This window comes from Triticum dicoccoides, chromosome 5A, assembly GCF_002162155.2.
Source record: "Triticum dicoccoides isolate Atlit2015 ecotype Zavitan chromosome 5A, WEW_v2.0, whole genome shotgun sequence".
NCBI lineage: Eukaryota > Viridiplantae > Streptophyta > Magnoliopsida > Poales > Poaceae > Triticum > Triticum dicoccoides.
The window spans coordinates 56,155,551-56,169,465 of NC_041388.1; the positions used below are offsets into that span (position 1 = coordinate 56,155,551).

At 47.1% G+C, this 13,915-nt stretch overlaps 2 protein-coding genes across 2 annotated transcripts in view; both read right to left on the reverse strand.

Moving 5' to 3' along the window:
* The window catches only part of LOC119299255 (protein ROOT HAIR DEFECTIVE 3 homolog 1-like), a 22,507-nt gene extending 12,417 nt beyond the window's left edge, over positions 1 to 10,090 (reverse strand). The window contains exons 1-10 of the mRNA XM_037576506.1: positions 9,785 to 10,090; positions 8,751 to 8,817; positions 8,533 to 8,635; positions 1,952 to 2,022; positions 1,750 to 1,813; positions 1,585 to 1,650; positions 1,413 to 1,460; positions 998 to 1,060; positions 862 to 918; positions 575 to 733 (exon numbers count right to left, since the gene is read on the reverse strand). Coding sequence (XP_037432403.1) covers positions 575 to 733; positions 862 to 918; positions 998 to 1,060; positions 1,413 to 1,460; positions 1,585 to 1,650; positions 1,750 to 1,813; positions 1,952 to 2,022; positions 8,533 to 8,635; positions 8,751 to 8,817; positions 9,785 to 9,959 — 873 coding nt within the window. The 5' untranslated portion in view covers positions 9,960 to 10,090. The remainder of the gene's footprint in view (positions 1 to 574; positions 734 to 861; positions 919 to 997; positions 1,061 to 1,412; positions 1,461 to 1,584; positions 1,651 to 1,749; positions 1,814 to 1,951; positions 2,023 to 8,532; positions 8,636 to 8,750; positions 8,818 to 9,784) is intronic.
* LOC119299254 lies at positions 2,182 to 7,678 on the reverse strand. The gene is made up of 2 exons (XM_037576505.1): positions 4,864 to 7,678; positions 2,182 to 4,686 (listed from the first exon to the last, which is right to left on the reverse strand). Exons 1-2 carry the CDS (start codon positions 7,270 to 7,272, stop codon positions 2,437 to 2,439), a joined length of 4,659 nt encoding a protein of 1,552 aa, XP_037432402.1. The 5' UTR covers positions 7,273 to 7,678; the 3' UTR covers positions 2,182 to 2,436.
* Positions 10,091 to 13,915: the final 3,825 nt, after the last annotated feature.

Consider the following 13,915-nt stretch of genomic DNA (forward strand, 5'->3'; position numbering starts at 1 on the left):
GGGGGGGGGTTAGAGTTATATTTATGATGCCTTTTGGTTTTCTGTATTTGGCCTTTGGCCTCCCTTCTGTACTTGTATATATGATGGTTTTGGCCTCCAGATAATACTAAGTTGCTATTCCTAACAGTTTGTACATGTATAGGACATGATCTGCATCCATATTCCATAGATAGATAACATGCATATCCTATGGAATAAGGGTAGGGCTCATTCAGCCGCAGACTAGGTATTGTCTAGCAATTTTGTGTTAGATTTAAGATAATTAGCAAGATAAGCACTTCTTTAAGGAATAGCAAAAATGTTTGAAAATATTGTATCGACAGGCATTAAGTAGGCTCAGGAACAATGCACTCCCATTTCATGTCGTCTCTTTTCCAGAATTGTTTTGGCTGTTGATTAAAAATCAGAGGACGAGTTCTTTTACATAAAAAAACAGGCTTTAGAGGATTGGTGTAGATGGATACTGTGGATTTTCTTATGTATGATGCATTTGATGCATACACCAACATTATGGAACTTAAAGTAACTCCTTTATGACTCATGTAATACCGATCCAGTGTACATCAAATTGTACCTTATGAGCAGGAAGATCAAGATCCTTGTTCTCTCGGATAATTTTCCAAATCTGCTGTGAACTAAACAAAAAACCTGAAGCAGGAACAACTCCTCTCCTATCACCTGCAAGACCTCCTGGTGCAATTGAATTTGCAAATCTCTGCCTAAGTTGTTGAACCTGGTCGAGATAAAAGTAAAGCGCTTGAAAAATAATATATTTAGATTCTCTTTTTATTTGGAAAATAATGTTGTACATTTATGTAGAAACAACTTAAGACGACAAGTTTCAAGTAATTGTTGAAGTACCTGCTCTCTGAATTGTTCTTCTTTTTCTTCAAAACTGGGCAATGCGGTGACTTGGACCTTCATATTTACAAAAGGTGTTACAATCAGTATAGTCTATAAGTCAATCAAGATTGTATAGCAGAATCAGAAAGCCCACATTGAAAAATTCACTGAGAGGGGTATCCTTGTGTGCCTCTGGCTTAGGAACCGAGTTCCATATCTGATCAAATCAGTCACAAAATTAGAACCAGGGAATGGGAATAAACTACTCCCACTGTTCACCAATATAAGATGTTTTAGATTTTTCAATATGAACTACATACGGACTGAAATGAGTGAACAAACACACTAAAACTTGTCTATATACATCCGATTCAGAAAAAAGTTAGAACATCTTATATTTGTGAACAAAGGGACTCCCTCCGTTCACTATTATAAGATGTTCTAACTTTAGTGTGTTTGTTCACTCATTTCAGTAAGTATGTAGTCCATATTAAAATATTCAAAACATCTTATAATAGTGAGCAGAAGGAAAAGTAAACAATCATGGAACAAGAGTAGGATACCAGCACCTTTTGAATATCCTCCCTTAGAACTGGTTCTAGATGTTCAAGTGGAGTCTACATGAAAATAATGATGTGTCTGAGATTCGCCCAAATAAATGGAGCAAAGATTATATTTCTGATAATAAAAAGAATTTAGTAAATATATTCAAAATAGGAAGATAACAAAGGAGAAGCAAACCCTTGTTTTATCGCGTATAACAAATAATAGTGTTGTCTTCCTGGGACTGAACAAACGCATCATGACCTACATACCAAGTTGTCCGAAAGTTACAAGTAAATCAGGACATATATCCCCATTGCTATTAAGGGTATACCTAAAAGAACAGAGATTGCACCTTGGTACCTGAAATACTGTCTTTAGAAGAGGTTTATTAGCAGCTTGCTCCCGACCAATATCATGGCACCACCTAGAAGAATACATGCAGTTAAAATATAAGGACTTGAGTGTATGGACAAAATCTCAATCTATAAGCATAAGGGGAGGGGTAGTTATCTTGACATCGAAAAATTGGAGCAGCATCCTGTTATCACAGAGAATGACTCACATGTTAATCAGAACTATGTCTGAAATCGCAAGAGCAAATAATGAACTTTGCTTCTCAAATGCCGTATCATCCTAAAATGAGGCAAAAGCACAGATCATCAGAAAAGAAGTGTCCCCAGTAAGCTCCTTACAGCAGTATGTCTAATAAGCCTCTACCATAATTCCATATGACATGACCAAGTCGCTTTAACTCATGCAAAATCACCTTTTGAACATAGTACTAATCTGCTACGAACCCACAGAGATTAGTAGCAATCGCTTTGTGTCACACAAAGGATTCAGTCACAAGAACACATAGTTCTGTAGATGAGAAGAGGGGAAAGCGGAGATACAGAGTAGCGGATAGGAAGAAGATAGACGGACAAAATATTCTTTTTTACCCTCCTTCTCCTCAGGTTAGCCTTAGTTTTTGCTTAAGAGGGGCACGTCCGGTAGATGGGCCAAGCCGGTCACGCGAGCGCCGGTTACCTGCTGGGCTTGACCGAGTCAGCTTCTAGGAGAGGCCTTGGTCTTGGCTGGCCCACATGGCAGGTGCGTAGCATGCCCTCCTCCTTGAGACACAGCATGCCCCCATGCTGCTGTAGAAGGAAACCGGTGCTGGAGTGCGTTCTTGTCTTCCCAGGAGTTCAGATTAGATGAGAGGCCAGCCCAATGAACGAGCACTTGTGCACGAGCGCCATTACCAGCTCGCACCAAACGAGAATCAAGAATCTGCCCCGGCTGAATAGAAACTGGAACATCCGTAAGCAGATGCAAAGAAGCATCAGAAGGCACCTGATTTGCCGGTAGAGAGGGCTTCAGCTGGGAGACGTGCACCACCGGATGAATACGACTATTTGTTGGAAGCTTCAATTTGTAGGCTGACTTTCCCACGCGAGCGAGCACCTCATAGGGACCATAAAATTTGAAGGACAACTTGTGATTTGCACGACGAGCAACAGACATTTGTGCATATGGTTGAAGCTTGAGATAAACAAAATCTCCCACCTGAAACACCCGATCAGAACGATGTTTATCTTCTTGTTGCTTCATGCGGTGCTGAGCTCGAAGTAGGTGTTGCTTAACAAGTTCTTGCATCATTTCTCTTTCTTGTAGCCAACCCGCCAGATCAGATGGTGTGGATTCTGGAATATGAGCAATGCCCAATTGTCGTGGTTTATAGCCATATAACACCTCGAATGGAGACTTGCCCAGCGCTGAGTGAAAATTAGTGTTGTACCAATGTTCAGCCGAAGGCAACCATTGAGACCATTTGGTCGGCGAAGCATGAACCGTACACCTGAGAAAGGTCTCAAGACATTGATTAAGCTTTTCGGTCTGACCATCAGTTTGGGGATGGTGTGCCGAACTCATATTCATCTTCACATCCGTCATCTTGAACAAAGATTGCCAAACATTGCTGGTAAATACCTTATCCCGATCAGATATAATGCCGGACGGCAGACCATGTAACTTATAGATGTGGTTGTAAAAGAGTTGAGCAACTTGAAGAGCAGAGTAGGGATGAGCCAGAGGGATGAAGTGACCGAACTTAGTGTACTTGTCAATCACCACCAATATGGTATTATATGAGCCAGACTTGGGAAGGCCCTCCACAAAATCCATGCTCACCAAACTCCAAGGTTCATCTGGGATGGGTAATGGATTCAGAAGACCTGGCAACTTCACAGTTTCAGATTTGGCTTGCTGACATATGGTACAATTTTGCACATATGTTTTTACATCAGTCTTCATACCAGGCCATGCAAACAGAGCACTAATGCGCTTGTAAGTTGCTAAGAACCCAGAGTGACCACCAATGCCACTTGCATGCAAGGAGAGCAGAATAGCTTGATGTGCCTCAGTGTTAGAGCCGAGCCAGACGCGTCCCTTATGCCTGATAATACCATTCACCAACGTGTAGCCAGCAGAGTTAGATCCAGTGAAACTCAACTCCTGTAACAACTTTTTAGTTGTATCATCTTTTGTGTAGCCATCCACAATTACTTCCAACCACTTGGGCTGACAGAGAGAAATTGCATGACATGATTCAGGAATTGCTTGACGGGAAAGAGCATCAGCAGCAGCATTTTCATGGCCTTTTTTGTAAACCAACTTGTACTGGAGTCCCATTAATTTCAGAAAAGCCTTTTGTTGGATGTCAGTAGTAAGCTTTTGCTCAGACAAGTAAGTTAAGCTACGGTGATCAGTGGAAATGGTGAATTCAGCGTGCTGGAGGTATGAACGCCATTTCTCCACCGCCATCAAGATAGCAAGACACTCCTTCTCATAAGTGGAGTAGCCTTGCGTCTTGGGTCCCAAAGCCTTGCTGAGAAAACTGATCGGATGCCCTTGTTGCATCAGTACAGCACCAATACCATACTTGCTTGCATCTGTTTCGACAACAAATGGCAATTTGAAATTTGGTAGAGCCAAGACAGGGGCTTGAGTAAGAGCTGATTTCAAATGTTGAAAAGCTTCATCTTCTTTGTTTGTCCAATAAAACATGGTATCTTTACGGAGCAAATCTGACAATACTCGACTGATGATCCCATAATGTTTTATGAACTTGCGGTAATAACCCGTTAACCCAAGAAACCCCCTAACTTGCTTGATAGTTGTCGGTGTAGGCCACTGAGCGACAGCTTGGATCTTCGAAGGGTCAGTAGCGACCCCTTTGTGACTGATGATGTGACCCAAGTACTCAAGTTGTTTTTGGGAAAAGGAACATTTACTCTTCTTGATATACAACTGGTGCTGGTGGAGAAGAGCAAACACTTGTTTCAAGTGACGCACATGATCTTCAAGTGTATGACTATATATTAAGATATCATCCATGAAGACAAGAACACATTTTCGAATGAGGGAAACAAAAATTGTGTTCATTGCAGCTTGAAACGTTGCAGGGGCGTTTGTGAGACCAAAGGGCATCACCTTGAATTCATACAACCCTTGGTGTGTTTTGAAAGCCGACTTGTGTTCTTCACCACGCACTAGCCGAATTTGATGGTACCCAGATTTGAGATCCAGTTTGGTAAACCAATTTGCACCGGACAATTCATCAAGCAGCTCATCGATCACTGGCATTGGGTATTTATTCTTAACTGTAATATTATTGAGGTGCCTATAGTCAACACAAAAACGCCATGAACCATCCTTCTTCTTCACCAACAACACCGGAGATGCAAATGAGCTAGTGCTATTCTGTATAAGTCCCTTTTGGAGCATTTCACACACTTGTCGCTCAATCTCAGTTTTCTGCATAGGAGCATAACGATATGGCTTGACATTAACAGGCTTCACCCCTGGAAGCAGTGGAATGTTATGGTCAAAACTGCGGTGAGGAGGCAACACCTGAGGATCTTCAAACACAGCCTCATGCTGAGAAAGAACTCGGGTAATGGCTGGTGGTAGAGGGGTGGATGAGCCAGGTGCCTCGAATACGTCTTGCACAGCACACAATTCTAACATATGCACCACACCTCCATTGTTAACCAAGCCCTGAAGCTGTTTAGCAGAAATAGCTGAGCAACTGGCAGGTTTATCTTTAATGCCTCGAAGAGTGATGCGAACTCCATTATGTGTGAACCGTAATGTCTTCTTTTTCCAATCTACCCACATTGGGCTCATCTCTTCAAGCCACTCCATACCAAGGATGATGTCATATGTGCCTAATGGAAGTACCTTCAGCGAAGATGTAAATGATGTGCCTTGAGTCCACCACTGTAGAGATGACACCATCATGTTACAGTCAAGAGTTCCTCCATCAGCAACTGTCACTTTGGCAGCAGGAAACGGAGCAGTGGTACACTGTAAACGGTCAACCAATTTGGAGCTTATGAAGTTACTGGAGCTTCCAGAATCTATCAGGATCAATACTTCTTGTTTGCCAATGAAACCCTGAAGCCGAATACTCTTCTTACACTGTGTCCCACATGCTGCATGGACAGATAGCTTCATGACATGGTCATCCTCATCCGGGTCAGGGGTGTGCTCTTCAGGCCATCCATTGTCATCTTCGTCATCAGAAATATCAAGAGAGGTAATCAGTTCTTCAAGGACATGCAACTGAACCTGCGGGGGGCACTTGTGGCCCGGGGAGAATTTTTCCCCGCACTTAAAGCATTCGCCACGAGCACGCCGTTGGGCCTTGAGAGAATCAAACTTAGTGTTGTACTTGATCCTGTCATCCGTCCGCTTCTCACCCGGGTTTCCTAGAATGCTTGGCAGCTGAGCATTCATCTTGAATTTGTGGCGATAATCCCCCTTCTTGAAGGACGGACGAGTATCTTCCACCAACAACACTTCCTGTGTTTGAGCAAGGGAACAAGCCAGATCAACAGTTCCAGGATTGTGTAATTTAATAGCAGACTTGATGTCTGGCTTAAGACCATCAATGAAACGGTTCACAAAGAAGGTTTCATCATAGGAGTGATTGTAAACCAGAATCTTATGCATGAACTCTTCAAATGTATGGGCATATTCATCTACTGATGCAACTTGCCGAAATGCAAAAAACATGTCCATGAGTTTAGCATACTGATTTTTGTTGAACTTAGCAAACACTCCTACACACAAGGCAGGCCAGCTATCCACTGAATGCATGGCTTCGAAAGTTTGCAACCACAGGGCAGCATTGCCGGTGAAATGCATAGTGGCAAAATCCACCCACAACTCAGGATTAACATGGTACATTTTAAAATACTTTTCGCATTGTTCCTTCCACCATTTGGGATTATCACCAGTGAATTTTGGGAAATCTGATTTGGGCAACTGCAGACCACTATGACTGTAGGGCTGATGCGGATATGCAGTGGTACGATCATCATCTCTCTCTGCTGAACCATACATAGCAGAAGTAAGGTGGTCACGGGTTTGCGATTGCTCACCCCCGACCAGGGCGTGTCCGGAGGTTCGAATCTCTCCAGAAACAGCACCCTGGTGATGCAGTTCTTCACGGTGCCCATGGGGCCGAAGCACACCCGGTCGCTGATGCGGCTGCGCCGGGGTCGTGGAAGGAGGCTGCCCCCGCTCGAGGAAATCGACGCGGCGCGCCACCGCCTCCATCGACAACTTCAACTCGTCGGCTGTCTTGTCGAGCTTGTTGTGGGCCGTGATTATGCGGTCCAGCGTAGTCTCGACACGCTGGGTCGCCGTCGCCGTGGAGCTGGTGAGATCGGAGAGAGCCTTGGTGGTCGATTCAGAGAAGGAGTCGACCGTGGTGCGGAGCTCGTCGATCCGCTCGGAGTTGCGGACCCCCGCGTCGGAGACGGCCTTGCTCTGAATCACCGTCGCTTGGATCAATTTCTGCAGCTCAGAGATGGTCAGCTCTGCCGCCCCCATCCTGTCCGTCAACGTTGGGCGCGCAGATTTCCCCGTCGTGGCTGGGAAAAAAAATCGGTGGGAAATGATGCCGAAAGATCGGTGGCTCTGATTCCAATTGCTACGAACCCACAGAGATTAGTAGCAATCGCTTTGTGTCACACAAAGGATTCAGTCACAAGAACACATAGTTCTGTAGATGAGAAGAGGGGAAAGCGGAGATACAGAGTAGCGGATAGGAAGAAGATAGACGGACAAAATATTCTTTTTTACCCTCCTTCTCCTCAGGTTAGCCTTAGTTTTTGCTTAAGAGGGGCACGTCCGGTAGATGGGCCAAGCCGGTCACGCGAGCGCCGGTTACCTGCTGGGCTTGACCGAGTCAGCTTCTAGGAGAGGCCTTGGTCTTGGCTGGCCCACATGGCAGGTGCGTAGCATAATCAAACATGATACTCCCCCAGTCCCATAATATAAGATGTTATTACAACCGATATACTCACATATTGGCTGTGATAACATCTTATACTACGAGACGGAGGGAGTAGTTTCTATTTTTGTTCTTTTGAGGATCAATCACGTTTGTATTTGTTACTTGAAGACAGGAAAGCCAAATCAGTTGAGAATGCAATGCTCTTGCTTTGCTCAAGCACTATTTGAGAACTAAAATTCGCATTCTATTAAGAAATGATACCATACACAGGAGGAAAATACTCCTAATTATGTGAAGCTTCGGTCAGTACACTAACTGTGTCTGATGCTGGATTGTATGTAAATTAGGTAAATTATCGCAAAAGACAAATGGAAACAATCTGTTGATATCAGGTATCATTTCATAAATTCGTCCCATTCCATGCTTTAAGGTCCAAGTTTTTCTGGTCAGGGCACTAAATACTCACAGAATGACAGAAGAAAAGAAGGGCAGCCCGGTGCATGTAGCCCCCGCTTGCGCAGGGTCCGGGGAAGGGTCCGACCACTTTAGGCCTATAGTACGCAGCCTTTACCTACATTTCTGCAAGAGGCTATTTCCAGGGCTCGAACCCGTGGCCTCATGGTCACAAGGCAACAGCTTTACCGCTGCGCCAATGACAGAAAGAAAGAGAAAATGCAGTGTCTTTATTTCCAATCTTCTAGGTCTAATTGACAGTTTGGTGATTGTTATGTCAAACTGTACCAGTAACTATTCTAGTTACCAAGTCCATAACCTTCCAGTATCTCTCTAATGTTGCACTTTGCTACTCGAAAAGTCAAAAGAACAAGGAAATTAAACTGTGCAAGTAAGCATACCTCTCCTCTTTCTCTTCCATCAGTACCTTCCAAATCCATTACAACAGTACAGGGCTCAACACCAACACAGCGTGCCATCCAGATGCCTTTGGTAGTTTGGCTCCTAGAGACAGAAATATACTATCAAATCTAAGAGTGTACTACATTTGAACGCACAAATTCATGATAAGATAAATGAAAAAAATGAAAGAAAGATAGGTAAAGAAAATTGAGTATACCTTCCCCTGAACGCATCCATCTCCCTAAAATTAGTCCCAAAGAGTAGGTTCAACAAGGTACTCTTTCCTGCTCAAAGTAAAGTATGATTAATATTATGCCAACTAAATTTTGAAGTGCGTACTGTCAATTTGTGATAAAGGGAAGGAAGTCCACACTCACAGATATCATCCAAGAATACATGTTTAAGTTCAGTATTAGACTATCAGTCAAATGATGAAAATAAGCATTTTACAGCTAATATCAGAGAAGACAAACAAATAACCCCCAAGAAAAAGGATGTACAGTGCATTTATAATTGATTGTTCATCAGTGGACTCTGATTCTTAGATGTCATTCATGTCAGCAAGTGAAGGGCTTCAAAATAGATATGACCCTAGCTACTTTTACAATATACACATGTCACCCAGTTGGGGTTGCAAGGCTCAGTGGAAAAGAGTAAACCATGGTGGCTTACAAGTACTATGGCGCTATTGTCACCATAGCTTTGTAGAAATGGCAATGTCACGCACGAACAATGCAGATTCCCCTCAATGTACATACACCGAAGCAAACAAGCAATGATGCACCGGTCCCCATGCAGCCACTACGAAATTACCCTCTAAACTGGCAAAGCTTATACTGGCAGTCTGAGTTTGGAATGATATGTATGATATAACATGTTACTATTTTGCAACCCAAACATACTGAGCCCCGTCATTATTCATCGGGCATCGGCGGAGCGTCAATAATCCATCCGAAGACGAGGGCACGCCCTGAAACAACGGGAACATGCTGCCGTTCTATCGGACAAACCGCATCATGCATGGATAGCGGTTGACCTATTCGATCGACAAAATGGGCGTCCCCGACCACCCACACCAATTAATGCTCCAGAAACAGCACGAAACAAATCGGCGGCGGTGCGGATGCCCAGCGAAATTCACGAGCATTTGATCAAACAGGTGGCCAGCGCCGCGCATGGGACGGGAGCACGCCGGCCATACGATCGAGCCAACGCGACGGGCGTTCGCGCGCAGTGTACGTGCGTGCTTACCGCTGCTCTGGGGGCCCATGATGGCGACGACGGCGTAGGAGAGCCCGCAGCCGGCGACGCCCGCGTACGTCATGAACCGCTCCGCCGACTCGCCCGCGAACTCGCCCTCGCCGTCGATCAGCTGCACCGCCTGCGCCCCGGCCGCAGCCGCGGCCGCCGCGTCCACCTCCGCCATCTCCGGTAGATCCAACGCGCGCCGGTAGGGTTCGTGGGGTGGTGGGGAGGGGACGGAGGCGATCGATGACGGACTGACGCGGTCGCTGGCTCGCTCCGTCCGCCCCGCGCCGCGCCTCGCTTTCTCTCCGGCCTCTCGCCTTTCGCGGGCCACGACACGATTCGAGTGGCCTCCGCTGATTTTTTTGCATATATACCACGCCCCGTTATCTTTTTTCCTTTTTGAACCCTGAAAAAAATATTCTTGTTTACATTTTAATTCTTGTCAGATTGCGCATAAATTGCATATGGAGTAGATTTTTGTTCTAAAATACGCCCAAACATGCGTATCATTACTCTTATAAAAGATGCAGGCACTTACCGTTCGTCGTTTATAACAATGTTCACTTAGTTTTTTCTGAAGTGCATGCGTATGAGCCCGACTCTAGGTTTCGGCTGGGTTCGTTTGTTTTGGGTAGGCCCTTGGGTGTAATTGTACGAGTGGGCGTGCTCGTGCGCCGCGATCGACCCCACAACCAACTTCCTTACCCAGCGCTTCGCGGCTGCATAAAACGGCGCCATCCGGATGCCCGATAACCCTAGTTTTTTTCCCCATTTGTTGGGGATATTACTACTGGGTATAAACCGGCCTATCTGGGCCGGATTAACTCCATCAGTAGTTCAAAAGTGTTAAAGCCCAAAGAGGCAGATAAAGGCCCAGGGCCCGTAGTCGGTTTACAACCTGTAGCCGTATATCAGCTTTGTGCACATACTTGTAATATGAGTTAGGAACAAGGAGAGACCAACCCGGATACGAGTATGAATCGGTGTTGGGACTCTCTGAACCGGCAGGCGTCACCCATGTATATAAGGGGACGACCCGGCGGCGGTTCAGGGACGACAGACAACGACTCAAGACATAGGCGAAGCTTATTCGCTCCCTAGTCATCGAAACACCCATCAATTCCATCACAACTAGAAGTAGGCTTTTACCTTCATTGAAGGGGCCGAACTAGTATAAACTCTCTTGCGTCCTTGTGTCCGCTTTAACCCCTTCAAGCTAACCCATAGCGATGGCTCCACGACTAAGTCCTTTCTCTAGGACATCTGCCGTGACAAAACCACGACAGTTGGCGTCCACCGTGGGGCTATCGCACGATGGTTTCCGGTTCTTGGAGGGCCGCTTTGAAGGACTCGAGGGCTATGCTGTAGGCCGGATGACTAAGAGTCGTCGTGGCAGGCTCTACATCGACGATGCAGGCTGGGGCCCCGAGGCCGGCTCAGTTGAGTACGGGGACCGGGTCCCCTTTGGTAGCATTCACGTTTTTATTGGGAAGATCGGTGAACCGGGCCCTGAGCCGGACATCTGCACCGACCTCGTCGAGACGGCTCAGCGTGCGCAATCCGCCCGGGTTAAACCGGCCATGAAGCGTGCCTTCGTGGGAGTCATCCGTGGAGGAAGTCATGAGGACGGATCGGGATTTCGCGGGGCGACTGTCATTTGTTCCGGTGACGAGTCTTCGACCGGAGAAACTGAATCTCTTTATCAGCTACAAGATGGCCGGATTGGGAGCTGTTCCGATGGCGACAGTATTCCGGACCCCTCTGATCTGCCCAACCGTGTTGGAGTATTCATGGCCGGAACACAAGCAGCGCTTCATTCTTCGACAACTGCGGCAATGATTTCCGGTTCAGCAGCAGCAACGGCCGCCGGGGCAGGAGGCCCTGTGCGCCCGCCGGCTCAGGTTTTATCAGAGCTATTTGATGCGTTGGCTGTGCTTATGGCGGAAGTTAATCCGCCAGATCAGGACGTTCACAATACGGAGACTGCAAAGGTAAAGGAACATATCACCCAGGCCAAAGCGGATCTGGCGGCTGAGGACACCAGGATGGCCGCAGAGCGGGCTGCTTTAGACGCACAGGCCTACAAGCTTATGTTAGACCAGAGCGCATCACATGAAGTCATGAGGAGGAAGCACCGGTCCCGCTTACCTCCGGTTTTCAAGGCCAGAGACCTTTTCAACACTCCAGGGCCAAGAGCCGGCAATCCGCTGGAGGGGAACCGGGCAGAAGCCCCTGGGACCGGTGCACCGGTTCAGCCTCGTCAGATCGACCCGCCTCGTCAAAACACCGTTGTACCTCAGGCTGCTTTAACACCCCCGGGTCACTACTCCAGCCCAATGGACAATCTTGTTGCCGCTGCTGCACGGCTAGAGGCCATTCCAATTGAAGGTGACTCGCCACAGGCAGTAGAGACACGGCGGGTCAAGGAACTTCTGAGGACTGCTTTGGCCCAACAGGAAGCATACTCGTACAGCCGCGACCGGATCCACTCGACCCCTCGTCCAAGCCGGAGCTATAGCAGACATATGGATGAACCGGCAGTGTCGAGTAATGAACGACGTGGGGCACCCCGGGACAACAACCCGATGGGTGGTGCTGATGACGCTCAGGAAGTGGTGAACCGGGCCCGAGCGCGTAGGGAGCCGAGTTAGCCGCACATCATCAGGCTCGGCAGCTCACGCCGGTTCGTCCAACCATTTCGATCGAACCTGGTGTTACTTCTAGTTCTTTGGGGGTGCCTTGCCTCGTCCCCGCTTTACGCAACATGCGCTTGCCCGAGGATTTCAAAGGCCCACGCAAGGTACCAAATTATACGACGGATCAACCACTAGAGACATGGGTAGAGATCTATGAGATGGCCATGGAGATGCTTGATGTGGATGACACGGCGTGTGCGAAATACTTCACCATGATGCTTGAAGGAACGGCCCGTACTTGGTTAAAAAGCTTGCCCGCTAATTCTATCAGTTCATGGGCCCAATTACGAGCCCGGTTTATCAACAATTTCAAGGATACCTGTAAACAGCCTATGTCGATAGTGGACTTAGCTGCATGCGTCCAGGAGGAAGGAGAGTCAATGACTCATTGGATGCGCCGGGTTTCACAAGTGTTGCACTCCTCAGACCGCATCAACGCTGACACCGCAGTATTAACCCTAGAAGGCAACTGCCGGTTTGGGCCCCTGAAGTTGAAATTGGGACGGATGAAGCGGCATTGCACCGACATGGGGACCCTCATGGCCGCTTTGGTAAAATATGCTGATTCTGATAGTACTAAGGATCCGAATCTGATGATGACAAGACATGGAAGGGGAAGAAGAACAGCAACTCCAAGGGTCAGCAGCATCACTGGGTAGGCAATGGCGAAGGAGGCAAGCGTAAAGCGGATGGCAACATGGATTTTGTGGCTAATACCAACGTACATGACAATGGCCAGCGGCGCAAGGGTAGGCCGAAAAATCGTAGTGGAGCGCCCAACCCCAACCCAAACCGCCTGAACTATCTGCTAAGCCAGCCCTGTCCAAGACATGGGACGAAGGAGGAGCCAGCAAACCACCTTTGGAAGGATTGCTTTATTATGCAGGAGTTCAAAAATTCTAATAATTTCCGGTATGATCACGGATCTGGCGGTGGCTCAGGGTCCGGGCCGGGTTACGGTGGAGGAAGTTCCGGTTCAGGATTTAATGGTAATCCGGGCGGACATAATGGTCAAAATAGTCAGAACAACCAGGGTGGTTACAACCAACAGCAGCAACAGTCAGGTTACCAAAGCAACCCAAAGCAGTTGAGTAATGGGCAGTACCATGTCTTTACCACTAGCCTGGACAAGCGAGACCGGAAGGTTCAGAGGCGGGCAGTCAACTCTGTTGAACCGGCCACACCCCGTTATCTACGTTGGTCTGAACAACCAATCATATGGAGCAGAGAGGATCACCCACTCCAGGTTGATAATCCGGGTCAGTTGGCTCTGGTGGTGGCGCCTCAGGTGGGAGGTTATAAGTTCACCAAGGTGCTCATGGATGGAGGGAGCAGCATTAACATCCTATACTACGAGACCTTCCGTCGTATGGGACTAACAGATAAGAATCTCAAACCGTCCAATACAGTATTCCATGGTGTAGTGCCTGGCAGATCA